General features: G+C 49.2%; 1 protein-coding gene across 1 annotated transcript in view; it reads left to right on the forward strand.

Annotated features, from left to right (window-relative positions):
* COL22A1 (collagen type XXII alpha 1 chain) overlaps positions 1–27787 on the forward strand; it is a 242723-nt gene that overhangs the window by 168042 nt on the left and 46894 nt on the right. Inside the window, exons 38-44 of the mRNA XM_036831041.1 lie at positions 1170–1247; positions 8154–8189; positions 9065–9118; positions 10365–10409; positions 14773–14820; positions 20462–20575; positions 20960–21013. Coding sequence (XP_036686936.1) covers positions 1170–1247; positions 8154–8189; positions 9065–9118; positions 10365–10409; positions 14773–14820; positions 20462–20575; positions 20960–21013 — 429 coding nt within the window. The remainder of the gene's footprint in view (positions 1–1169; positions 1248–8153; positions 8190–9064; positions 9119–10364; positions 10410–14772; positions 14821–20461; positions 20576–20959; positions 21014–27787) is intronic.

A 27787-nucleotide genomic window follows, 5' to 3' on the forward strand; every position in this document is an offset into this window, starting at 1 on the left:
GGCTGCCGTCTGCTGACCTAACAGAGGTGCACAGTCTCTTACACAAAATCCTGGGGGCCCTGTGTGCTTTGGATTGAATTTATTTTGGAATTTAGAAAGGTAATAATTTGCAAGCAACATATGTTGCATTTACTGTGGTGTGTGGGGCAGCTTTCCTCATCAGACTCATTAATATTGAGGTAACAGAAATGTGTAAGCATCCATGCAAAACGAGATGTCTAAAGCCTGTAAATAGCCTGTGTCAGTACAAGTCAGCTTTGGCTGCCATCTGAGTTAGGATAAGCGCTTGTCTTCAGAGGTGGAGGATTTTGAAATTATGCAGAAGAAGGCATGACTGTCTCAGCATCCTTCTACGGAAAGTGGCCAGCAGAACTTCTTCCCTCTTCTTCTTTCCTTCCCCTTCGACTCTTCCGATCCGCGTCCAGAATGGCAGGCACCTGAGAACAGCAGCGACCACGGCAGCTAACGTGCACTGACTGCTGTACCAGGCACCCTGCAGGCACGATCTCCTGATAGGCACGGCATCTGCAGGCCTGGCAGCTGCTGCTATTACCTGCCCTTCGTAAATGAAGGACTAAAGCTCAGGAAACGTGTCGCCCTCTTAAGCAAGCAGTGACTAAGTGCTGAAGGCAGAACTTTAACATACACTATATTAACCACCATGCATGAAGGTTATATCTCAGTCATTCTCCCCGCTCCCACCCCCTGGAAAAGTGACCCACAAAATGTAGGTAGTTGGCAAATGATTGGTGACATGATGGATTAATGTATTGGTGATGTGGGGATTAAGCTGAAATGTGGGTACATGGTCATGTGTCCAGGATGGGGGCAAGGTGAAGTCTGGAGAAAGCACCGTAAAACTTGGAATTGTGGTCACATTGGGGGGGGGGTGTCATATTGTTACAATCACATCCGGAGCCATGGTCAGGGTTGGGGCATGGTCAGCCCTGAAAGGTGCATGGTCACGGTCAGTGGCTGTGGTCCACGTGTGTTGGACTGGATGGGATGATGGCAGCTTGGATGAACTTCGGGGGGCACTCGGAATCCGGGTTGGGGCACAAGTGCTGGCTGTAGAGTGTGATTGGACAGTGGGAGGAGCATAATTCCCCTGCACCCTGGCTCTCTCTGGCCCAGAGCTGACCTCTTGACCTTGTGTTTTCTCTTTCCAGGGGGACCGTGGTGCACCTGGGATCCCTGGCTCTCCTGGCAACCACGGAGACCCGGGCGTTGGGGTCACTGGCCCTCCTGTGAGTCCTCATCCACCCAGCACACCCTTGCTCCCTGGCACACAGCCGGCCCCTGCTGGCTCCCAGGGGACTGTGCGGCTCAGGCCCTGCAGCAGGGACACGCCTTTCCCGGCTAACCTGGTAGTGGCTCGTTGACGCCTGGGCCAGCCAGGCTGTAGGTCTGTCCGCCGTGACTGACACTGTTTCTAACACTTGGTGTATTTCTTATAGGAATAAGGCTTTTCTGGGGAGACCAAGACTTGTCTCATTCAAAGAGGAGTGAGAGAACAAAACTCACTAAAAAATAAAAAGGAAAAAAAAGTGCTCACTGGCCAAACTTTGCAAAAACTGAGGTATAGCCAGTGAACGTGAATCGGTTGGGAAAAGGGTGTGATGTGGGAGAAACAGCATGCTTTCATGTATTTCAGGCAAAAATGAGTCCATTACCCCTCTTCCTCCAGTTAACATACAGGTGAGAACGTAAGTGGAATCAAGAAGGTTTTTATCTCCAAAATAAAATCTAGGAAGTGGTCTTTGGATTGGTGGTTTTGGTGAATCATTTGCATCAGTCTCCGGGTGTGAGCTGGCAGGCTCCCTGGAGGTGGTACCTGTAGGAACTGTGGCACCTCAGAGCTGCGACAGCTCATGAGGGTCCGTGACCCCCGGGCCCCATCCAGGTTGGGGGTTGCTGTGAGCGTCTTCAGCCGGCACACCCTGGAGACCTCCAGAAGTAGAAGACGCTCCTTTCAGAGCTAGTACGTCTGGATTTGATACTTGGACAGTTATTTCTGTAGAGAACAGACATTTGTTAGGAATTTCTTTCCAGAGAGTGTAAGATTATGGTTGTCTGTATCTTCTACCGTTGCTTCTGATTCTTCTCTTTGTACCACAAAGAGCCCACCTCCTCGCTCCATCCGCACCCCTTTTACTGAATGATGACTTTCAGAACTTACGACCAGTTTTCAATCCTGGGCTTTTATCTTCTGTTTAGTCCCTTCTTTGCTAAAGACACAGTACCTTTTTCATGCGCCTTAAAATTGCATTTACTGGTGTTTTTGGGTTTTTTTGGGTTTTTTGGTTTTTTTTTTATTTTTGGCTGTGTTGGGTCTTCGTTTCTGTGCGAGGGCTTTCTCTAGTTGCGGCAAGCGGGGGCCACTCTTCATCGCGGTGCGCGGGCCTCTCACTATCGCGGCCTCTTTTGTTGCGGAGCACAGGCTCCAGACGCGCAGGCTCAGTAGTTGTGGTTCACGGGCCCAGCCGCTCCGCGGCATGTGGGATCTTCCCAGACCAGGGCTCGAACCCGTGTCCCCTGCACTGGCAGACGGATTCTCAACCACTGCGCCACCAGGGAAGCCCCCATTTACTGGTTTTTCGGCAGCCATGTTGTCTTCGTCTGTTTGGGCTGCTGTAACAAAAATTCCTTAGACTGGGTGGCTTAAAAACAACAGAATTTTACTTTTCACAGTACTAGAGGCTAAGAAGTCCAAGATCAAGGTGCTGGCAGATTCAGTGTCTGGTGAGGGCCTGCTTTCTGGTTCATAGATGGCTATTTTTGGTATGTCCTCATGTGGTGGGTGGAAGGGGTCAGGGGGCTTTCTGAGGTTTCTTTAGAAAGACTAATTCCATTCATGAGGGCTTCACCCTCATGACCTAATCACCCCAAACGCCTATTTCCAAATACCATTGCATTGGGGGTTAAGGTTTCTATGTATGAATTTTGGGGAGACACAAACATGCAGTCTGTAGCACTTGTCTTACTGTTACTAAAGGAAGCTCCAATACCCAGCGGTTTTCAGATACTGTTGCTAAGCCTCTTAATATCCAAACTGCCCATGTATCATTGTTGATTTTGTTGTTACCATTATTATCTTAACCCAGAAGCACAGTCTAACTTCACCCCCATTAAATGTAATCTGAATATAAACTGGAGCAGTACATGACCCAGTCTCTGCTTGGTTTTGCATTCAAGAAATAAAGTAATCCCCTTCATTCCTCATTTGTCTCTCAAAGAATTTGAGAGGAAATCCAGTGTATTACCCACAATACCACTTGTTAAATTAAAACCCCCTTTTCTCCCCCCGGTGGTGCTCTTACATCCCAGGGCTGGTCCTGGGCCTCTCACTTTGTCCCTGAAATTCCCTGGGGCACTCTCTTCTCTGACCACCCCCCTCCCAAGTGTGCCTCGTACCAGAAATGACCACCTCACTTCCACTCCACCCCCCAGCAACGGGGCTACCTTCAAGGTGGTAGGAAGACCAGTGGCCTTGTGTCTTCCTAAAGGTCCCTGGAAACCAGGGAGAAGGCAGGTGGTATCCTCTTGGAAATGTCCAGTTTTAGTCTGTTTTTCTTAGAAGAGATTCCCCGCTAAAATTTCTGATGAACAAAGCCCTCTATTACATCAGTTTTATCTTTTGTCTTTGGCTATTTTTTTTCATCTGCTGGTGACCAGAAGGAACAACATGGCAAAAGATGTATTGAAGAAACATAGCAGTTCAGGCTTCCTTATTTCTGCAATCCTGCTTTTCACAGGGCCTGCTCTGTTAAGAGTTAGGATTCTGAATCATGCAGGAATTAGCCCCTCAGGAGAGAAACGGACTGAAAGAGGAACTGCAGGGCTGTAACCTGGGTGGTTCCTCCGTCATTTCACGTGTCTCTCCATGCCCCGTCCACTCCCCAGGGTTCATCATATCAAGCCCTTAATCAGAAAGCCAGGCAGCAGAGGCGGGCACTCTTCGCCCCACCTCCCGCTTCAGAGCCATGAAATCGCCCAGGAACTCGTTACTACCCAAGTGATTCCACCTGAAAAGTAATTGGCTGCTTCCAGCCAAGAGGCCGAAAATCAACTATTCAGTGTCCTCCCTCCACTTCGACTTATTAAAAGCTTCCGTGGTGGGTGAAACGTTACTGAATTTTCATAAATGCTGTCTTTGGCTGACGCTCCTTCCTGATGGCCTGGCTGTCTGTGATGAGGGTTCAGGGGTGTGTTGAGAGCGGGTGAGCGTAGAGGGTGGAGAAGGGGTGCTGACAGGCTGCGAGTTCACCCCTCAGGCGCCTGTGCTTTACAGGAGCCCTGCCGCTGGCCGAGTGGTCCATGTCTGGTCCTGGGCTGAGTCCAGAAGCGGCCACATCCTCAGCCCTTGAGTCCCGTGAAAGCTGGTTTATCCCTTGGTGAAGGCTGGGATCCTGCAGAAGCATCTCCTGAGAGCAGGATTCAAGGGCAAGGAGTTTACTTGGGAAATTGTCTCGGAAATCACCCCTTAGGGAGTGGCAGCCTCCACTGCCAAGCCCTCGGAGGCCGTGGGGTACGGGGTGTTTGCAGGCCGACTCCTGTTGGGCCCTGGTGGAAGGCTAGCTGCCCTGCCCTCGGGCCGAGCGTCCCCTTATGGCTACAGACGCGCCCGGGGCAGGCACCTGCAGCAGGGAGTGGCCAGGTGGGTGCGTGCCCAGGGGGCTTGGAGAGGGGCCCTGACGGTGCCTGCTTCGTCAGTGCTTTCCAGGTAATCCGTCTGAGGCTCAGGAGGTGAGGTGACTTGGCCAATGTCACGCAGCTAGGCCGGAGCCAGGGCCAGGGTGCAGATCACTGCCACATCCTCCAAAGCCAGTTCTCTTCCTCTGCTTCAGCTCTCCTGTGGCTTTGGCAGGGTGGGCAGGGTTGTTCGCTTCCATTACGTGCTCACGTGAAGGCTGGATTCCTCTCGTCCTTCCTTCCATGGCACTGAGCTCCAAGGCCTTTGGCGTCCAGGAGCAGCGCCAGGCTCCGGTGGGAGGCCCTTTACGTGCACTACCCTCCTCAGTCTTTGTAGTGGTTCTGGGAGCCTGAACTATGATTGTTCCCAGCTTACAGATGAGGAAACTGAGGCTTAGAGAGCTTCAGACAGTGTGCCTGGCTCACCGGGCTGATGAAAGGCAAGCCCAGCACCTAGCCTGGTACCCATGAGCCCTTCAGATAAAAGATGATGGAGAATAAAATGTGCTGTGTTTTCAAATAGATATCTGTGGGAGGAGGGAGGGAGGGGGGATCAAATTTCAAATTTATATAAATATAAATGGCAGTGTTTTAATTGATGAGACAAGATTTATTGTTTGGTCTCAGAACTTCCCACCGTCTGGACTTCGCTCATAGAACAGTTTAGCACTGCTCCGTCCCTGTGTTTCCTATACACCCGTACTTGGGCGTCGAGGCTGGAGCAGATTCAGGTTTGATCTTTCTGGCAAGACTTCACAGGTGGTGTGTGCTGCCATCAGGAGGCATGTGATGCCCAGTGGTGTCTTGCTGTGACATTCACACCCTTTGATAGCCAAGGTGTAGATCAGTTAGCACATCAGGGCTTGCAAATTGGTGCTATTCTGGTTCAGTCAGTCCTTTTTTATGTGTTAGCTAGAATACTTCTGTATGGAGAGATGTTCCCTCATTTACAATTCGGATACCCAGTGGAAGAGCTCACATGGAAGGCAGGATATAAATGCTTTCCCTTTAATCATTTTCAAATACGACTTGGTTCCCTAGCATCTTGCAAAGATGATCAATGAGGTGTTTTTGTTTTTTATCAATAATTTTGAACCCATGGATTTAAACACATTTGACTTGTTTTAATGTATTGCAGTTATTCTTCCTTTCGCTGTTCAAATGGTCTTATTTTATGCAAATAGGAGACTATTCAAGTTGACCCTGCAGTCTTTGGTAGTTTCCTTGCTCTTTGGAATGACAGGATGTTCCAGATTTGTACATACTCCTTACCCAGATCTGGGATCAGTCATTTCTCCAAGGAGCTGGAGTTTCTTTTAGTGGAAAAATGGTGTCAAAGGCCAAAATATGTATTTTGGGTAAAGTGACTCTTGAACAAACCCGTCAGAGGGCATAATCTCGGAAAAGAAGGTCATTGTTGAACACATGTTTAGGCTTCAGATTTAGGAATGGCATTGGGAAGTCATGATACAATCCCTCCTCCACAACACACTTTTCTGTTTCTTAAAAGTGTACTAGCAAGATAGCGTGGGAATGCCTGTTCTGGGCCAGGCACCGGTCTGGTTCTCTACTTAGAGGATCTTCTTCTATTTCTGATCACACAAGGCAAGGTGATCACCTAGCTTTGTATTTGTGTTGAGTCTGAAGCTCAGAGAAACTAAGTAACATGCTCAAGGTCAAACGACTAATAATTGATAAAGCTGAGATTTGAAATGAAGACCTTTTTGATGACAAAATCCATGCTTCACATGTAGATTTCATATTAAATGATGGAAGAGAGGAATTCGGAGCTTAGTCTAATGGACAAGTCAAATGCTTGAGGTGGATCATGGAGTTTAATTTGGAAACAAAAGGTGCCTCTAAAATCTGACAGCATTCCCCAGGCCAGTAATAAACTGTCCCTAAGCCCTTTCCTTGAAGAATAAGTGTGCAGTCTCAGTAAGGAACTACTTTGAAAGGAACGAAATTCGGATGTGTATATATTGGTCCATGTGTACCATTGACCTACAGCTTGACAGAGCAGTGAGAGCTAATGAAGGGAAAATGACCTGTGAGTCAGGTAGACCCCAGGTGGGATTATGAGTCCATTGTCTTACCTGCTCGACTTGCCCTCTTGGCTTAGGCCTCTGGAGATTTCCCCTACTTCCTTTAGTGCTCAATTCTGCACTTAAAATGATGCTTACTTTATTTTATCAGGCAGTTCTGGGACATATTTGGTGGGCAGGCTTGTAGGTTACCTGGTCTGTCATACTGCCAGAAACCTATGCCTCTGAGTGAAGTCTCTTCTTCTCTTGGGATGTCTCAGAAGTTCTCATGGGCACTGCTGCAGGGGTGCACAGGTGCACGGGACCGAGAACAGGCGGTAGGACTCAACCCACCTGGCGAGTGACTCCCGATGTGGCTTGGGATGGTTCTTTGTCTCTTCTGGGCCTTAGTTTGATCGTCAATGAAAAGGATGATAACACATGATTTTCCAGTTCTCCTCATACCGCAAGATGTTAATTTTAGCAGAGTGCCGTGTGCTGTGTTCTGCTGTGTCCTGACCACGCCCGGGGCCGTGCTGAGCGCTGGCGAGAGCGTGCCGAGCGCCCCCAAAACAGCACGCGGTCCTTTCAGTAGAGAGGACAGACGGGCCCCAAAGCGATGACGGCACTAGGCCACATGTCTGAGACGGGATGCACCCAGGGGCTGGGGACCACTTCTAACAAGCCTCCTGGGAGAAGCCAGGGAAGGTTTCCAAGGGTGCTGACATCTAAACTGAGAACCAGCGTGTGGCAAGAATATGTCCAGGCAGAAAAGCAGGGCAGAGTCTTCTCAGGGCTGAGGGACAGTTCTGCTCACTGCAGGACCTGAAAGTCGACACTAATGCCTCAAGCAAGGGACGCATCTTCAGTGCAACATGGGAAGGCAGATTCTAGGCTGGTCACACTTGCAGGATGGCAGACCCGTGTGTGCGTGTGTGTGTGTGCGCGCGTGTGTGTGTGTGTGTGCGCGTGTGTGTGCGCGCGCACGTGTGTGTGTGTGCACGCGCACCCACCTGCAGGCGTGAGGAGGGACACCACTGCAGCATCAGCCAAGCAGGCCACTCTGGGGATTCTGGCTGTGGATGTACCCGCCCCCCCAAGGCCTGTGCTGCCCGAGCAGGAAGGGGGCGCAGCACGAGAACGCTGGGATGCTGGCTCCACTCCACACCAGAGCTAGAGATGGGCTCAAGTGTCAGACATCCAGTGGGTGCCAGGATGGGGTGGCACTAGTTCAGGGGCAAATGGAGAAGGTTCCAGGAAGATTCCCACGTGCAACGATAGTGGTGGTGTGAGAGGGTGAGACACTATGTCTTAAAGATGGGGGAAGTCAGCTCCTCCTTTCAGGACAGTTAAAGACCTAGCTTAGAAATAAACACCACAGCATGTTTAAATAAACATTTCACTTCTCATTAGCTTATTTGTTCATTTGTTTCTTAGGGCCCCTCTGGACCACCAGGAGAAAAAGGGCCTCAGGTACAGTATGATTTAAATAAAGGGCTGGGTTTTGATGGGAGAAATTATGCAATCAAAGCAATTTCAAATTGCAGGGTCCAGAAAATAAAATAGTTTCAAAAAATCTTTAATGTTAAACAGTGCAAACTCTCCAAGATATAAGCGCTGACCTATGGAATGGTGGAGTAGGAGGGGTGGGGCGTTGTCCGGTGCAGTGAGCACGGGTGATCGTTGGTCAGACTGACGCCTTTGCTTTCTGCTATCTCTGCTTCCCAGAAGGACAGCCGTGGTTTAACAAATTTAATCAAATTGCCAGAGGAACTAATTTTGAATCCTGGCTTCACGCCCCCGGCCACATAGCCCTGAGCAAGTGAGGGCTCTCTCTTAATCTGTAAGATGGGTGGAAGACACAGGAAAATTCCTACAGGAAGCGAGATCCATCTTGAGAGATGATTTGTGCTGATTCCTGATACTGTCTAGGAATTTTCAGCAGAATGGGAATGACTTTCCAATAACAAATAGTAATGGTCGCCTGAGTGCTGGGCTCTGAGCTGGGCCTGTCATAGGGCGATCTACCCAGCCGGCCGGCACCCGGGGTGAGCTCAGGCCCGTCTCACTGCAGGAGCTGCCCTGTCCGCTCAAGAAAGGGGCCTGCGAGGGGCGCCTGGGCAGTCAGGCTCACGGGGAAGATTTTCCGAGCATCCTTTCTGTATTTAATGCATCCACCTCCACGAGCGCAGTGAAACGCGTAAGCTCTGAGCAGGCGGTTCTCGGGCACCCACGTTCCATCAGCATCCTCAGAGCACTGGGCCTTTTATACAAGGAGAACCGACCCCAGGAAAGGGGGGCCTTATTTTGCTTAAACTGTGGGCGGGATGTCTTTTCTTTTTTTTCAGGGGTCTCAAGGCCCACCTGGATTCCCCGGTCCCCAGGGACCAGCTGGCCAAGATGTAAGTAAAGGCAAAGGGTGCCGGCTCTGTCTCCCGACCCCTTCTCCAGCCTCTCCCGGCCTCCCTTGACCAGGATGCCCCCATGGGAGCTGGTCATCTTCACTAGCCCCCCCCTCCCCCATGAATATTTTTAATGTTTTTTGCTCCTCTATTCCCTGTGCCCTGTAAGCTTGCATTGTCTAGTTTCACTTCTTTTGCTTTTGTGTGATGCTTTCAGAAACTTGTAAGCTCCTGGTTATCCCCCCCAATGCCTCCTGTTGTTCTGTCAGTTTTCTTTTGTACCCAGCTGGTCAGTTCTGCTCCAATCAGGCATCATCTTGTCCATGGACTTGCTCCTCACTCATCCGTGTAATGACTTTCTCCCTTCAAGGGAATTCTACAGACTTACCTAATACTCTTTGAGGCTGTATCTCTTCCCACTTTGTGACAGTGATAATCGTCTCTTATCTCTGTGATCTGACTTTCGTTCAGATAGATCTGAGCTCCAAGAAGGTAGGAACCATGTGTCTTATGCACCTCTAGGTCCTTGATGCCTAACAGGGTGACAGGCACATAGATGTTACTCGATACAGACTTACTGACCAAATGGATAAAAGACAATCATGAGTTCTTGGAGCAGAGGTCTAGCACCATTAACCAGTAGTGCTAGACTTATTGCTTAGACCTGCATCTTTCCATGTCTATAGTTTTGGTTCACTATAAGCAGGAACGATAAATCACCCTCCTCTTCCCTTCCTTGGGTTCTGTTTCAGAGAAGAAAGTTACCCTCTAATTCCCGTCTCCAAATCCTTGAATTTATTGTATCTGCTCCACTCTCAATATTACATCCTTAAAGTCAGTTCAGTAGAAGAGCCTTCCTCTTTTTCAAAGCTGGTCCTTCGCCTGTGTTTGGAAAAGGATGGCAGAAATTTAAGATAGGGGTGTGTGTGTGTGTACACGTGCACACACACGTATACACTTTGCATGCATGAGTGGTTTTCGGTTTTGTGTTTTGGAAAGGAGTTATAGGAGAGGTAGTTTTCTGTTTTGAACATTTGTCACAGTTGAATATTTCCTGAGAAGCTTCGGGTATTCAGCTGAGATTGGAAACCGTGAATTTTCATTGGTGCCAGTCTTACGGTTGGGTGATTTTTTTTTTCTACTGAGTTACACTTGGCAGATTGTGGAGGCTGGGGGAGAGGGTGTGCAGGGCAGATCGGGATTGTGTGCTTAGCAGAACTAATGTTTTCCTTCTCTCTGCTCTTAGGGTGTACCTGGAAACCCAGGAGAAAGGGGGCCTCCTGGCAAACCAGTATGTCATCTAACTGTTCTGGATGAATCTTGATCATCAGTCAGGGGTTCGGGCAGAATAAAATGCAACTCATATGGTTCGAGAGACTTGAAGAAGGGGCTTTTTACAAAGCTGTGGGCAGAGGGAACTAAGCAGAGATGCTGTGCCACCCAGAGATAAAGCACAGAGGGAAGCCAGTACCACCTTGTGCTTCTCTTCAGAGCCAAGAGAAAGCGAGGCTGGTGGGGAAGATGGGGGCTGTCACTGTGGGTTCAAAGCCACTGCCAGGAAGCCTGGCCAGAGGCAAGGAGGGAGCAGTGCCTCCGCCCCCCACTCCAGTTTCCTAATGTGCCTCCTATTGGTCCAGCTCACCCGAGAGCCGGCAGGCAGGTGAGTCCCCCCGACACATCCCCAGGGTGCAGCCTCCCGGGCCTGGAGCAGGACAGAGAAGGATGAGCGGTGATTTGGGGGTGAGCAAATGGACAAGAGCCGCATTCACGGCAAGTTCCTCACTGGCCCGTGTCCTGCCCTTGTGTTCAGTAATGTCAGTACCTCCTGGCTTCCCCCTTTTAGGAGTAGAAGAAACTTTCTTTCCTCTCGCACAGCGAGAGCAGGTTGAGCAGAAATGGACAGTCCTGAGCGTCTGGTCCTGGGCTGTGTATCCGCACTCTAGCCCAAGGCTCTTGCAGGCTTCCTTCATGGGCTGTATATTCACCTTCTGGCGAACCCCCTCCCAATTAAGTTACCAATGCCAGAGAAACCCCAAAGGCTTAGCCAACTAACCAGGCCACGAGTGGGCCCTCCAGGGAAGGAGCAGTGAAGATGAGCAGGTCTGGGTGAGTGGGGCGACAGCGGTGAAGATGCAGGAGAAATTAGTCCATCGAAAGATACTACCCAAGATGGAAGAACCAGTGGCAGCTGCAACTGGGGAATCTCGGGCCTCAGGGCTGGTGTCAGACACCAGTAAGCTCCCCTGGGCAGGAGCTGCCCCTCGGGATGGGTCGGAGAGGCCATCTTTCTCCTCTGTGAGCCTGACCTGCTACAAGTGTCAGGCAGGGACCCGAGGCCTGGAGGCCCCTGAGGGCGTGGACATCTGTCCCTGATGAATCCGGGCTGCTGGGCACAGCAGAGATCTGGAGGGGCACCTGGTCTGCCTAGAGGGTCCAGGAACTTTTCACTGAAGCCCTGCCAGTGGGATGAGTGAAGAGTCTTGCTGGAGGTTAGAGGGGGGCTTATTCACAAGCTCCTCCTCCTCCATGGAGTCAGATTTACAGCAGCCAAATAAACCTCACAGAAGCCACCCCAGTACCCAGGTACAAGTCCCAGGTGAAGTGGGTGAAAGAGTACGGTTCAGGCCAGAGGCTGAAGGGGGTTCAGATGACCTCTCCCAAATCCAGACCTTGACACGTCTGCAGAGAAAATTACGTCAGCAGAGTCCAGCTGACAAGGTGGACTGACTGTGACGTCCACGGCTGGTCAGCGGCAGAGCAGAGAGAGGGACAGAGAGAGGATGGGTCTCTTTTTGACTGCTTTAAATTCACCGAACACACCCCCCGGGTGGTCCCAGGTACCGCTGGGTAGCTGTCGGTCTCTGTGATCTCGCTCATCAGATGAGTCATGTTTTCAGGGGTCCCCAAGACTCCCCTCTGGTTCAGTGATTCACCAGAAGGACTCCCAGAACTCGGGAAAGCTGTTAGGCTCACGGTGATTGATGGTTTATTACAGGGAAGGATACAGATTAAGAGCAGCGCAGGGAGGAGATGCACAGGGCAGGGTCCCTGAGAGACGAGGCTTGGGATTCCAGGTGTCCCCTCCCAGCACTCGGTGTTCCCAGCAGTCGTGTGTGATCAGAGGGCACGTGGGTGACCACGAGGCGTTGCCACTGAGGGACGCTCAGGCAAACCTTGGTGTCCCGGCCTTGTAGGCGTGGTGTACCTGCCTGGCTGGTCTTGGTTACTCCACCATCTCCAGCCCTCCCACGTGGCCCAAGGACCCCACCATAGATCACATGGTTAGCATAAGTTATCTGCATGGCCCAAGACCCTAGGTCAACAAAGGCGCTCTTATCAGGCAGGGCATTGCAAGGACTTAGAAGTTATCTCCCAGGAGCCAGCCGGGGCCGGCCCTTTGGAATGTGCAGGCTTTGGACAACGCAGGCCTGCTGAGCTAAGCCTTTCCTACAGCCATCATCCCTCGGCGGGTGGAGAGCGGGGCCTGCAGTGTTTCTCCAGCGCTGCACCCCCAGAATCCCTGTCCTAGGAATCCCTCTGTCTAGCCTTGGGTTCTCTGGAAGCAGAGCCTCTGGTGAGGATTCTTGTGGCAACTGATTGAGGTGAAACCTGCCAGGATTGAAGAAAGCAGGGCGTGGTGGGGAAAAGGCAGTCAAAGTTGTGGGCTCAGCTGGAATCTAGGCTCATTCTGATCCTACGGGGAGCAAGCAACGCCGCAGAGCTGGCCCGTCTTGAGTCAGGAGGCCATACTTACCTCCATGTCAGCTCATCATTGACTGTGTAACGTCTCTGTGCGACCTTCCAGCCAGCGTCCCGGCAGCTGGTGGTTGGGCACACCAGGAGGGAAGGAGAGTCTAAGCAGGGCACAGACTATGTCTCCTATACCCCAGCACTTCCCACTCCTGTTCTCTTATCCCATCAACAACCAATTCCTCCAGAGCGAACATGGCAATCTCTGATGCGTCCTGTGTCCACCTTCAGAAGGCCACCACCCCACAACGGCCTTGCTCCTGTGTATTCAGACCTATCTTGTGAGACCACAGAAATGGGCCACAACAGGACATTAACTGAATTATCCCCAAGGCCATGCTGTACCTAGACAGAAAACTCACTCCTTGTTCTCTCTCCTTTTCTAACTGATGCCCAGCCGTGCTGTCTAATAGAGCTCATTCTAACTCTACAAGGGGCTCAAATGACAGCAGAAAAATATTCCAAAGAGTACAAGGCCAGCAGTGTGAAAATGTCCCAATTTGAACAATAGGAATCTTAGGTTATTAACTTCCCAGGGGAAAATATAAGGCATCAAAGTAAAACCCCTCTCCCCCTTTTAAAGCTTTAATTAACGTGGCACAAGTTGGCCTTCCTCCTTAGGGTCGGTCTCAGGTAACTAAGGACGTTCTCGGCTTTGTTCAGCAGATGAAACCCACATGAGCTCTCCCTGCGGGCTAGTAGTTCCTTCAAAACCTCCAAATCTGAGTCATTCCAACCCCAATCTCTCTCGGGTGTCCTCTTGAAATAGACCAGAGCATTGATAGAACACTTGAGCATTTCAACTCAGAAAACACAGGCATACGCCCAGCCACTGCCAAGATTATCCTATGCAAACGTATACGATGCTACTGTCACATGGCTTTCTGTAGCCACAGGATGTGGCAGAATCCCCATGGGGCCAGGGAGAGGGGGTGTGGCCAGGGAAATTGTCTCATTGAGAGGCTAGACTGGATTCATAATTCATAAACCCAAAGTCAAACTTAATCAGGAGGAATCAGCCACCGCAAGTCCAATTGTGGCCACAGAGGAAAATCTGTGGAAAATCTAGAGGAAAATCTGCCACCTTCCCTCTGGAGAGTGGATTCTCTGGTACTCCTTTTCCACTGCAAAGTTTAGAAGTTTGCAAAGTAGCACACCAGTCTCCCAATTCTTTCCTAAGAATCCCTTCCTCACTTTGGTGTCTGCCTTTGAGCTTCCGTTTCCTTCCCAGCTTCATGTCCCTTGAACCCCAGTGTGAACCCCGCCTCTGCTCCACTTGGGCTCCGGGCTGACCACGATCATCACATGCCGTGTTCCAACTCACCATGGGTTTGAATGTGAAGTCAGTGACCCACAGACTCCTACACACCTTCGGAGGCTTCGTAATTACTCCCGATTTCTGAAATCTCCTTCCTGAAGTTAGAGACTTCCAACTCATAATGACGAATGAGGTTTAAAATGCTATTTCACCTATGAAAGCTGAGGAAATCGCTTTAAAATCATGCTAGATTGTGAATGATAGCGACAGCTACTACCCATCTGGGGAGTAAAGGGCCGTCCGCCCCTTCGTCTTCCACAGTACCCATAGGACCTATTGGTTTTGATGGAAGTGGGGAGGAGAGGCCACCAGGAGAAGAGAAAGGGCCAGAAGAAGGAGACCGGGGACCAGAAAGGCTGATGTCAGTCAGACTCAGGACTGACAGCCCGTGCACTTGGGCTGCCAAGTCTTTCTATGGCTCCCGAGCGTGGGGCGTAGGCAGGGCGCCTGGCATCCTGTGCCTGGCACAGCTTCGTCCTGTGTTACAGCTTACATTTTGAAGGCTGCGTGCTGCCTAAAGAAGCATGGAGTATGCAGTGTGCATGCATGGGTGTATGTCTGTATTTATTGATTTTTATTTTGACAGGGCCTCTCTCCACTACTGTCTCCAGGGGACATAAATCTCTTGGTTAAGGTAAGAGCATAAAATAAATGTGCATGCGTTTTGAAAATGGTGATGGGGGGATTAGAGATCTCAATAATACGTGCTTTTCTTTTTGTCTGAACAACTGTTACAGTATTAGCGATGATAGCAGCATTTGTTGAGAACTCGCTGTGTGCCGGCGGTGTGCTGGAATCCGCTGTCCAGCATGGCAGCCACTGGCCACGTGTGTCAACTTAAATGTAAGTTAATTAAAATTAAATGCAATTAGCAGTTGTGGTCCTTGGTCACACTGGCCACATTCCAGGTACTTACTCGCCACCCGTGGCTGGTGGCTATCTTATTGGACAGTGAGATCCATCACCACAGGAAATCCTCCCAGGCAGTGCTACGCGAAATGCTTCCCGCGTGTCTCTTGTTTTATATCCACGACCACTCTCTGATGTTGGTACTATTTATGTTCTTGTTTTGCTTGTTAGAAACCTGAGTCACTGTGAGGGTCAGTGACTTTATGGGACTAGAGTCCACGCCTCACTGATTCCAGAGGCTGACCTCTGACCCCACACAGGAGTGCATCCTGGAGTTCTGAGAGGACGCATGGGCAGAGTCAGGCCTGGTGGGGTTTCTCCTGGTGCGAGGTCCAGAGTGCAGGTGCAGGGAGATGGAGACGGCTGCCGGGCCCTTAGCCAGGCTGAGTCCAGATGGGAGCGCACGCTGCGCTCCTGGTCCGAACCACGCGCACCTTCTCCACGCGCAGCAGGAGACGCGAGTTCAGCACAGCTGTGCTGAGGTAGGGCACGGAAAGCTGGATGCCCAGGAGCCTGGCCAGGGACCTCGGCTCCTAAAGAGAAGAACTGGGGAAGGCTGTGAGCAAGACAGAGGCAGGATAAGGTTTGTGTTTCAGGAAGAGCAGTCCTGCGGCCGTGCGTGTGGAGGACCCTTTGCTGCCTCTGTTCCAAGCTTTTGTCTTAACTTCGGGTGAAGCTTGGCCTTGGATTTTGTGTGTGACCACCCTCTCCCTCACTTCCTGTATTCTAAAAACCACTTGGGAGGTGTCGGAAAATACCTGGTTCTTGCACGAGAGCGAGGGAGGAGAACAAAAGGGAAAAGAAATCCTTCTCAGAAGCCTGGGCCTTTTCATCTCTTTATACATTGAGATGCCTTGATGGAAAATTATACACTTCATTGGAAAATGAGTAGTAATAGAGCAATCTTTCCTGATTTTCATTGACAAGAGGGAATTTTGTTCTGGTTTTTTTTTTTACAACAAGGACATGGCAAGAATTCGTTATCTATTGATTCCAGCCTTGTTTATTACAAGCGCTTACGTTCTCGATCATTTTTTCCTAACTGCGTCCCGCTGGAAGGCCCTGGGTTTGCGTCGGCCCCTGTCTTCCCCACCCCACAGCCCCACCAAGGATTTCAACCTCAAGGTGTCCCAGTCCTGATGGCAGTGATAATAGGGGTGAATGCTGCATGGGTTAATGCTTTACGGCTACAGCATTAAGACAGGTATTTAGCCAAATCGATACTTCTTACCTGCTAAAGGATGCAGCTGTGTTCCTCAGAGCACCCAGGAGCCGCAGAGAGAATGTGAGCACCTACATTCAGGGAAGCACCTGAGACTCCCTGGCCCTACAGAGCTGTTCTTTGCCTGGAAACCCTGTGGACAAGAGCCTGGGCTCTGTGCGCTTGCCCAGGTCTGTGAAGTCAGCTATCCTAGCTCCCTGTTTTATAATCACCTGCTGCCATCTTGATGATGATCTGGTCCAGGTGGGCCGGTGGCAGGACCCTCTCTTGCTAAGAAGGTATCTTTTATTACAGAAAATTTGCCTCATTCTGATAGTTGGAAAACTGCCTGGTTAGAAAGTTTATCTTCTAAGAGTTCCTGTTTAATGAACTTCCATAGTTGGATCTGTGCCCGGGGAGGTCATCCTCAGGGCCTCTCTATTAGATGATTCCCTGGGATAAACATTACTTTATCCTATCCTCACCAACAACCCAGTGGGTGGGTACTATTGTGTGTTGCATTTTACAGAGCAGGAGATTGGGCACAGAGGGGTCAGTCACTTGTTCAAGGCAACAGAGCTGGATGGCGGCAGAGCGAAGACTCAAACCCAGTGTGACCGACTCCACGTCCTTGTACTCTTAACCCCTCTGCTCTCCGACTTCCTCTTTGCATGCGTCCGAGCTTCCTGACAGCTACCTGACGAAGGACAGGCAGGTAGTGAGTTTCTTGCCTGTCACCTAGAGGTTTGAAATGTAGGCTCCACAACCCTTTGGCAGGAATATGCAGAGAGGATTCAGGAATCCAGCAAGAACTCGCATGAGATGATCTGGAGGTGATTCCTATGTCTGGCAGAGACTACAGCATTCCTCCAGTTGTACACATTTGATTGAGCACTTGCTTGATATGCTGTCCCACACCAAATACAGTGACACAGCCCGCCGGGTTTGCTGAAAATGTCTCAGGAAAAAGGAAGGGGATGGAGGCGAGAGGGAGTCTGTATTTACAGATTGGAACCCTGCAGCGTGCTAGATGCTTCACATGTGTTATTTCAGTTTCACATCCCTCTCCTAAGGTAGGAGAACGATCCTTGTTAACAGATAATGGAAATAGACTCAAAGGGACTAAGTGACTTGCCTGAGATGACTCAGTTAAGTGGAAAAGTTGGGAGTCAGTATTGATGATCAGGGGCATCTGATCTGCCAGTGGGACAAAGCAACAGATTTCGGGAGGAAAATAACAGCTGAAACCACAGTGACACATGTAGCAGCTGGAATCCCTGTGCCGTCACTGTGTGCCAGGCATGGCATCGGGCATTTTCCATTCATTATCTCATGTATTTCACCCCAGACTCTGAGGTTCTCATCTCACAGATAAGAGACTGAGGCTTGGAGAGGTGAAGCCGTGATCCCAAGTGGGCAGAGGCTTTGGTGTGGTCTGGGCAAGCCCGTCTAGCCGGAAGCAGAACCCTGGCTAGTGAAGGGGAGGGAGAAATTTCCCCCTATAATCCCTCTCGAGTTCTTGTGGCCAGACTAATAATAAAATTGACACACGACATTTAACAGAAGAAAAATAAATACGTTTTAATTTGTGCACATGGAGGTCTCATAGAAATGGGACCTAAGATGTGGCCAAAACAGGCAGCTTTTATACTTTTTGGATAAAGAAACAATACATTTGTGAGGAATTGACAGGGCAAAGAAACTTAGGCTTTGGGTCCTAAATTAGTGAAGAATCTAAACAGAGCTTGGACTTAGGGTAGTAAATTAAAAAAGGTTTGTTTATACAGGCTTCTCTGCCTTGAAATCCCTGTTTCTGGGGATAAAGGTTCTTCTGCCTCCAAATGCAGGGAGGGTACTTTTCACATTAGAGGTTTATTTCTTGCTTTCAGGGAGACAGACAGAAGGGCCAGTGTCCCTCTTGCACTGACCATTCCTTACATATCTTTAGTTCAAAATTATATGCTATTGAGACATTTTGGGGCAGCCCACCCTGGGCCCCAGCACTAGTGGCAAGGCATTTCCGGTAGCCCAGGTCAGCAGGGGCTGGGGGCCCCAGGAGCACAGGAGCCAAAGTGAGCATTGTTAGGACCGCAGGTGGGGGGCTGGTCTTGCCCTGTGCTCACTAGATTCCAGGACCTGGAATTCCTTGTACAGTGGAAGGGGCTTCTGGGGGCTGCTCTGGTCATCAGGGAACAATCCTACACAGAATGTGCGACTAAGACACACCCAGGCTGAGTTACCCGTGCCACAAATGGAAAAGAAATTGGAAAATAGTGACATTTTGTATTGCTCAGATACAATTTCTTTATGCTGTGGATCCCACTGCGAAGAATGGTTCCGAATCACTCTTGCACCCACCAAGTCCAAAAAATCTCATCCTGTGTGCGTTGCTGCCATGTTTGATGGTTGTATCTCATTTTAACGAACCATAGAGAAGGTCTAGGAATAGATGAGATAGATGAGTTCCTCCCAAGTCTGCCACTCTTCCAAACAACAGCAACTGGAAACAGTATCCTTCAGCTTCTCTCATCTGCCATCTCTTCATGTAGCCCAACATTTGGTACTCCTCATCCTCCAAAAACATTCAACCAGCATCTGAAACCACCACTAAAGGAAGATGACACTGGGTGCCAGAAGGTCAGTGGCCAGTTGGTTGGTGGTTGGTCAGGTCGGCTGGTTCCCTCATTTATGGAACTCATGCTCTGCGGAAGGTTATTTGCTACAAAGTGGACATCCAAAGATAAAGCAACTCTACCTCTGTTCTCGGAGAGCTAACGCTTTTTTTGCGTGGTGGGGAGAGCTTGGAGCTATAAACAGATCTCCTCAATAGTGAGACAGGTGCTTCCATAGCAGGAATTCCTGGGTCCGTGGGAGCAGGAACATATCCCCAGTGTGAAGCCATCAGGAAGGCTTCCTGGAGTAGGACACTTCTAAAGAATCTTCAAATATTGAGTAGGAGTAAGTACCTAAAAGGAAGGTGGACTGTTCAGAGTTGCTTTTTTGATGACGAAAGCCCTTCCATCCTGAATTAGAGACCGATTTGAATGCCAGGCCACCTGAAACATCACCTCATTGAATATGAACAAGTCTTTGCCGATCTCTCTAGTGGAACATCCCAGAAGCCCTAGTTAATGCGTGCGTTTGTGTCAGTTGGTACATGGAACCATGAGCCCTTCAAGACGTGTGCTTGCTGTGGTCTCAAAGCAGAAAAGCACAGTGCCTAACAGCGAGGGAGCTGCTGGGTAGATATATGAATTCATAACAGCCAAAAGCACTGGGGATGATCTGCCACTCTTCTGAGAGACCTCTTTGTTTTATCTCATTTAACCCTTAGAGCAGGAGAGAATAGAGGAGGAAGAGAGTGAGGGTTAGGGAGAAGGGCGTGGAAGGAGCAACTCAAGACCCTGGGGTGTGACGTGGATGAGAGTGTGGTCAAGCCTGTGAGTTTTATTCGGTGTTCACTGTGCTCCAAAATGTAAGCTCTGGGGAGGACGCAGACAAGTTAGAGAACCTGTTCTCTGGGCCGAGAACTTTACATTCACGCCAGGGACAGCGCTTACCTGCCTCAAAGGAGTGGAGCAAAGCTCCATGCTGGGGAACCGTTATTAAATGCCTACTTTGAACAAAGAATAATGCCAGGCATGGTGAGATTTGGTGTGTGTCACAGCAAGAGAGTCCCAAGGGTGGGTGCCTGTTGCTTTCTTTTTTTTTTTTGCTGCTTTGTTCAGAAACCTCTTGGGCAAACCCACCAGACAGAGAATGCAGTTCCCAGCTCTGTCTTGTCTCTGGTCTTAGGGACAGAGCATGCTATCTTTAACAGTACTAAATGTTTGCCTTAAATCTGTACTGTGAATGTTTTTAGACGCTCACAGACATTGGTACATCTTCGCTTTCGACATCTTCATCTTGGGCTACATTTCAGCAGTCTGGTCAGCAGTAGGGAGAAATGCGGTAATAATCCAGATATATCAGATGTATCAGTGCTGAAATCTAATTTAAGACCAAGAGAGAAGAATGCAAAGTTTGACACAAGCTATGTGGGTAGTGACTCAATCCACCTGTTTCCTTTTCATCATTTGCTGACTTCTTCCTGTCTGGAAAGGTAGGAGCCATGGGCCACCTTTTGCTTTATAAGTAACTGTACTGTTTTTGCTCTTTTTCTCAGGATGTGTGCAGTGACTGTCCCCCAGGTCCCCCAGGCCTCCCTGGTCTGCCAGGTTTTAAAGGGGACAAAGGTCTCCCGGGAAAGCCAGGGAGAGAAGGCACAGAAGGGAAAAAGGTAAGGAGAAAAGGGGCAACTTAGTTTTTGTCACTGTAATGGAATACATCACCTGGGAGACCTCAGCACCGCGTCTCGGGGACACGAGGGGGGATTCTACGCAAGGGCACAGAGGCGGGAGGTAGGGCCATGGGGGCCCTTGGGGACTGGCTCTCATACCAGCTGCCACACTGGTGGTGGGTGACGGCCATGAATGCACAGCCGCCCACCTACACCCTTTGCTCAGACACGCAGTAGGGTGGGGCAGGGGACAGGGAAGCCGGAGGGAAGTCAGTGAGTGCGTGTGTAAGAGGATGGTTTGCCCATGACTCTGGGCATGGGCTCCAGACACTCATTCTTGCTGTTTTGTTTTGTTTTGTTTTTTCCCTGTTATTCCTGCTGCAGGGAGATGCTGGGCCCAGAGGCCTCCCAGGGCCCCCAGGAAAAGATGGACCACAGGTCAGTGAGCTTTCATAAAAATCATGTGCGTTTATTCTCATCTCACTGGTGAACCGATGTTTGAGGAAGAGTGACGTCCAGTGGAAAGGAGCAATGATTTTAAAATCAGAAAATCCAAGTTCAGGTTTTCTCCTTAGCACTGACTGTCTCAGTGACCATGGGAAGGGGCCCTTGAACTTGTTGAGTCTCAGATTGCTCATAGACAACTACTAGTGGCTGAAAGAATAGATGAGCTACCAGATAGGAATGTGTAGTGCTGGTTAAGACTTGAGCTTTGGGGTCAGACAGCTCCGAACTCGAGTCCCACCCCTGAGTTGAGTCTTTGGAGCTGTGTGACCTTAGGCAAAATTCTTGACCTCTCTGGGCCTCAATTTCTCCACCCACTAACGATGTGAATAAAAACAACTTCAGAGAAAGGGAAGAGTTGCACAATATCATACATAAAAAGAACTTGGCGCTCAATAAAAATATTAGGAAGGAGCTATACAAACACAAGTGAGTATCATTAACTCCCACATGAATGACAAGACAGCCATCTAAAACGGGCAGGAGAGCTTGTAGTTTCACAAAGCCAGGGAGACTGGCCTGGGAGGAAGGAGCTGGGATCACAGCCGTAGAACAGGCTGCGAAGCTCTGGCTGCCAGAGCAAGTGTCTGGGCTGTGGCTGTTTGGGCTCTGGGTGGTGACAGTATTTACCTCTAAGGGGAAGAGAGTGTGTGAGTGCGGCGTACAGGCAGGGAGCGGGTGAGCTCTGACCTTCCCAGCCTTATTCCACTTCCCCTGACATCGATGCTGCCCTCGGGGTTCTCTCTGACCCCCTTGTCACCTCTGTGCTGCCGGAAACTCTACGCCCTGCTCTGCCCCAGCATTCAGGGACACGTGTCACTGTGTCTCTTCTTGTGGCCTGGCTGGGACACGGTGTGGCTCATCTGATGGGGGATGCAGCAGGAAATTGTCAGTAGGAGAGAGACCACAGGAGCAAGCCCTTTGGGGTTGGAATCCAGTCTCAGCAGTGACCTTGAGCTAGCTTCTTACCTCTCTGCCCATCCCTTTCCTCCTGGTACCCTAGGGAGTGTGAGAGCAGAGACCTTACAGGCTCTGGCCCTGACGGCCGCTCATGAGATGCCCCCACCAGAGCCTGTCACATTGTAAGCCCTCTGTCAATCTTAGCCCTCATGCTCTGTCAGCCCCTGGGCCAGGATTGGAGTGAGGACCTGGGTGGAAAACGTAAGGGGAGGCCAAAATCCTCCGTAACCAAGATAAATGAGACTCTAATGCGGTATTATGAAATGTTTAAAATGAGTGCAGTAGATACATAAGGAACAAAATATCAAAATGTTAAATAAAGACGAGACCCAGGGCTTCCCTGGTGGCACAGTGGTTAAGAATCCACCTGCCAGTGCAGGGGACACGGGTTCAAGCCCTGATCCGGGAAGATCCCACATACTGCAGAGCAACTAAGCCCGTGCGCCACAACTACTGAAGCCCATGTGCCACAACTACTGAAGCCTGGGCGTCTAGAGCCCATGCTCCACAACAAGAGAAGCCACCGCAATGAGAAAACCGCGCACTGCAACAAAGAGTAGCCCCTGCTCACCGCAACTAGAGAAAGCCTGCACGCAGCAACGAAGACCCAATGTAGCCAAAAATAAATAAATAAAATTAATAAATTTATATATAAAAAAAAAGACGAGACCCAACCTACACATGAATCCCTCACTTTCCTTGCCTCCCCCTAATCCTTGCCCCTTTGGAGCCCTGTATTTATTTACATGTTCATATTTTGTTCATCTTGGATTATTTTGCATTAATTTTGACTTATAAAAATATGGCCCTAAAATATTATTTATCTTGGATCCTGAGGTTTCCCGGGGCCCGTTACATTTTGCCCCCCAGGTGAGTGCTCACTTTCCTCACCCTAGGCACAGCCCTGGAAAATGGAGTTGGAGGTATTATTATTACTATTAAAAGGCAAGGAAGCAAACAAATACAGTGGTGTGACAACAAAGCCAGGGGCCTGTGGGGTATCAGGATGGAAAAACAGCCAGATCTCCCAGGCCCTGGCTGGCAGGTTAGACATCTAGTTGTTATCCGGAGACACTGAAGTTTTAGAGGGTTTTGACAAACCTAAGACTCCTGCTTCAGGGACTATAGATGTCAGGTCTCAGTGTAGATGGAACAAGAGATTCTGCCCGGGGACAGTGTTAGGTTAAGAGACACCAGCACAGCCTAGCATCCTCTGCGCTATTTGCTGAGGATTACCCTTCTTTTCTCGGGTCATAAACAGTGGCTAACTCGTCGCCTGGAGGATTCTGCAGTGGGTAATTTCAGCTGGTCCTCACTATGCGGCCCTTGTTGTCATCTTGCCGCTGCTGGGTGCTGCCTCTGCCATGGAATGACCTTTATTCAGAGAAACAAAAGCCAATCAATTAAACAGATAGGAGTTCCCTCCACTGAGTAGGAACTGTTTTCTCTATCAGCCCAACTGCTCCTGAAGTGTTGATGTCTTGGGACAAGTGCTCTGCCTTTGTTCTTTTATAATTCCCTTCAAGGGAGGGTTGGTTCCTTTACAGAGTCAGAGAAAGCCAAAGAAAGCTTCCACCCAGAAAAAGGACAGAAATTAGTGCTGCCTCTGAAAGACGGGGTTTTTTTGCCCCCCTTGGAAGTCCATGGTGACTGTGAGAAATTCTCAGGGTCCACACTACAGAATGAGCTACTCCCAGGGACTGCAGGAGACAGTGTACCTGGTGTGTTAAGGGCCAAGGGCCAGTTTACCCGCTTTACAATATTGTCTCCTGCGATGGTGAGCGTCGTCCTAGGAAGTAGAGATGTTGTTCCACTTTACAGAGTAGGAAACTAAGGTTAAGCAAGATTAAATGCCAGTATTACAAAACTAGTAGGTGGTATAGCCAAGGTGAATCCCTGCTCGTCCAACTCCAGGACCCGCACTAGTTAGTATGCCGTTATACCCCCAGTAATGCTACCACCACCGGCAGCACCAAGGACAGCTCCCCACGGGGGAGCCTAGCTTCTACCTACACTGTCTCCGGTACAGCCCCTGTAATAGCTTCCCCCTGCCACCACCTACTGCTGGGAAGCTGAGTTGCAGAGGATTTACATATCTCATCTGAGGACTCACAGGCTTGCCCTGGTTCTTGGCTTCAAATTCAAGCCTGTCTCTGTGCTCTTCATCCCACGCCACTCTCCAGAAAACAGAACAGAGAGGATTGCTTCATTTCCTTTCTGTTGAGCCTCAGTTATCAAACAGGATCTCTGCCAGACCTGCGGACACCAGGATGAATTTGTAAATTGAAAATGCTGCCCACAGTGGAGCATTTCTGGTCATTGTTAGCGTCCTTCTGTAACCACAGGCCCTGGGTGTTCACTGGTCACGTGCGTCGTCAAGAAGGTTTGATTTGCTTCATTGCGATGGTGATCCAGCGTCTGGGAAATCAGCCTCCCCAGGATCTTTCTCGCAGATTTGCAGCTGCTCTCTTCGGCTGCTGGGTCCGGGGGGGTTAATGACACCGTCAAATCCAGAGCTTCACTGTAGAGCTTTCGAACTGCCTAAGACACTGACTCTAAGGGGTAGGGTCTGGAGATACAGTGGCTGTCGTTACGATTACAGCCCACGTAGAGGAAGAAGGAGCAAGACGGTAATCAGAACATGATTTTCTGGAAACGCGGTTTTCTGCAGAGTCAGATGCAATAGCGCCTTCCAGTTTGGAAGTGCCGCTTATTCTATCCTTCGTGAAAAACGTGGTTTTCTTCTCGTCCGCGTGTCCACCAATCACGTAATGGGAACTGCAGGGATTGGAGATGCTAAGTGAGCAGAAGCCGCCCACCCCCATCCCCCCACTGCCTTGGAGGTTCTGGACGATTCTGGGAGCAGGGATAATACCTCCTCTGCTGTTACTAGAGCTGCCAGAAAAGGCCCTGGAATCCCATTCTTCCCAGAAGGCAACCCAGAGCCATTTAATCCCTGCTGTCTTCAGGAGAGGTCTCTTTTCACCCACAGCTGCCTCAATCCTGAAAGATTCTCACCACGCATGCCCTTAACCAGCTCCCTTCTGAGTCAGGAGGAAGAGGTAGGTCAGAAATGGGCCATGCTTTCTAAGGCCTGATGTGTTGGAGAAGAAAGATCTACAAGGTCATGACTCTTACAAAAATCAGACTGGGGCCGAGACCACCGAGAGCAGTGAGAGGTCAGGGGTTCTCCAACCCAGTTCTGCCTCTTAGTAGCTGAGTGAATTGCGCTTATTAATGGTAAGACTTGGGCAACTTGGACTCTTCTGAACCTGGGGTCCCTCATCTGTAAAAGAACTACGTGGCTCATCTCACAGAGAGGATGTGACAATTAAAACAAGGAAACATCTACAAAGCACCAGGCATGGTGCCCAGCACGTAGGAAAAGTGAGATGCGTGTAAATGTGGGAGGTCCTCATAATTGTTCCTCCATCTGAGTTAATAACAACTATAACAAATTTCCAGGAGAAGAGTTAAATGATTTTAAGGAAGATAATGCCATGGGGCAGAGGTCACCTCTGAAGGCCACCTGCAGCGGGAGGTGGGATTTTAGTTGCATTGGAAAGTTAGGCAGTGCTTTGCCAGGCATTCTTGGGGAAGAGTTTTCTAGGCAGAGAAACAGCAGGCAAAATTTCAGGGACAGGGCTTATTCTGAGAATAGCAGAGACTTAACTAATTTGAGAAAGTTTAGGCCCTGCTCTCAACAGTTTGTAAACTCCTGGAGAGAATTACCTGTTTGAGGGATTCACAAAAGCCAGCATCCTTAGAGCAGCCTCTGCTAGGAACATAACCTCTAAATAATTGTTACATTACGCACTTAGCAAATGATGGTGTTGAGGAAATATAATTAAAAACTAAACAGAATCTTCTCCCAAACCAGAAAACCTGTCCACAAAGAAAAGAAGGGAAATAATTTTATTTTTGTACAAGCATTAAGCCAGAGTATTATAAGGCATCACCAGCAATTTTGCTAAGAGATTGTAAAGACAAAGAAATCTCACCCTTTTCTATGGCCAAGCAGCTATGACCCATGATGTGTGCGTCCTCAGGATGAGCAATAGCTAGTTCTCGTGTAAGAGGACCAAGTAGCACCATTTGTCATGTTCATCCTAATTCACCCAGTGATCGGAGTGATCATCTGCTTTAGTGAATTAGTTTTGTACAAAAGAAAATCAAACTTCTCTTTGCAGCTTGGAACAAGGGACCCCAAAGTTAGGCTCCTACTTTCCTTTAGAACCTGGGAGATGGGGCTTTATTTTCCTTGTTGATTACATTTCAAAGAGATGTTCCCAGGTCCTTGAGAAAGACTTTCCTGGGTCCTAGAGCTGGCAAAAGGCTTATTCAGCTTTGAAAAGGACTTACATGCATTTCAAAGAGGCAGAGAAAAAACTCACAATGTCAAGTTTTCTGAAGTAAATGCTCTAATAAAAGGGGTTATGGTGGGAGTTTCTTCCCTTCTTTTCAACAGGAAAAATGAAGCCCTTCCATTGGACCCTCAATAAACATGTACTGAAGAGAACTGAGCTAGCAAAGTAGTAAACTCGTGATGTCCCTGGAATGTAAACTCCAGGTGGGCAGGTGGTTTTTTGGTTTTGTTTTGTTTCTAATCTGTTTTTTTGATTGCTGTATTCTCGGTGCATAGAAAGGTTCCCAGAACGTGGTCAGCAAGGTCAGTCAGGCTTCTAGACTATAAATCTAGTGCTCTTGACATTATAAAACCAATGGGACAAGGCAACATGACCTAGGAAAATAACCAGGAAAGTAACTTGGTCAGGAGTAGGCAGTTTGGATACAGACAGATCTGGATTAGTTGCCAAATCTTGTTTCTTATTACCTGTGTGACCTCAGACGAATCACTTCACCTCTCTGGTCTTCAGATTTCTTATCTCTACGCTCTGGTAATAACCCCTACCTCACTGAGTGGTTTTCCTGGCTAAATTAGATAATGTAGACATATTAAATACTGTTTTGCATCAGCTCAGGATACACACAAAGAAATGCGTGAAGTGGGATCTCATGTGGACGCCCTGGAAGAGCACCGGCAGAGTAGGGGCTCTGTAAATGTCAGTCCTCTTTCCTGGAAGAAAGTGAGTCAGGCTTGGAGGTGGCTGTGTTTGCTTTGATCCCCAGCTGCGGCGGAGAAGGAGACAAGGACAACTGTGGAGATCCTTGAGCTGCTGCCATTTAGTTGCTGTGAGATGAGGGTTGAAACCATTCTAAGCCCAGACTGAGGACTGGAAATGGAAAGGAAACCATTTACTTTTAAGGCAGTTGTCCTAAATGTCGGAGAAGCAGTGTGCTATTCTGTCACTTCTTTTCATTGAGGTTATAAAGTGGCCTGCAGACAGTGCTGGCTTTATAGATTTTAAAACAGTAGACATAATTACATGCAAAATGTTGGAACAAATGCTCTTCCCCTCTGAACCTATTTTTTTTTTCCTCTACACAAAAGCATTTGGCACTTTACAGGCATTAGATCACCTAACCCTCCCAATATACCCAAGGGAGGCAGCCAGGGTGTTATTAGGTATTGTCGTCAATGAACTGCTGATGTGGTACAACAGTCTGGATAGGAAGACGACTGGGCGTGATGTTTCAGTGAGAGAGTTGTAGGGTTCTGGACCTGGACCCTCGTAGATTGACCTGCCCCCTCGCATCCTTCATTTACTGAATGAATAAACAGAGCAAAGAAGGGACATGATCTTCTGAAAGATGCAAACATAAGAGAGGACAGGCCTGGAAACACAG

The sequence above is a fragment of the Balaenoptera musculus genome, chromosome 17, assembly GCF_009873245.2.
Source record: "Balaenoptera musculus isolate JJ_BM4_2016_0621 chromosome 17, mBalMus1.pri.v3, whole genome shotgun sequence".
NCBI classification, from domain to species: domain Eukaryota; kingdom Metazoa; phylum Chordata; class Mammalia; order Artiodactyla; family Balaenopteridae; genus Balaenoptera; species Balaenoptera musculus.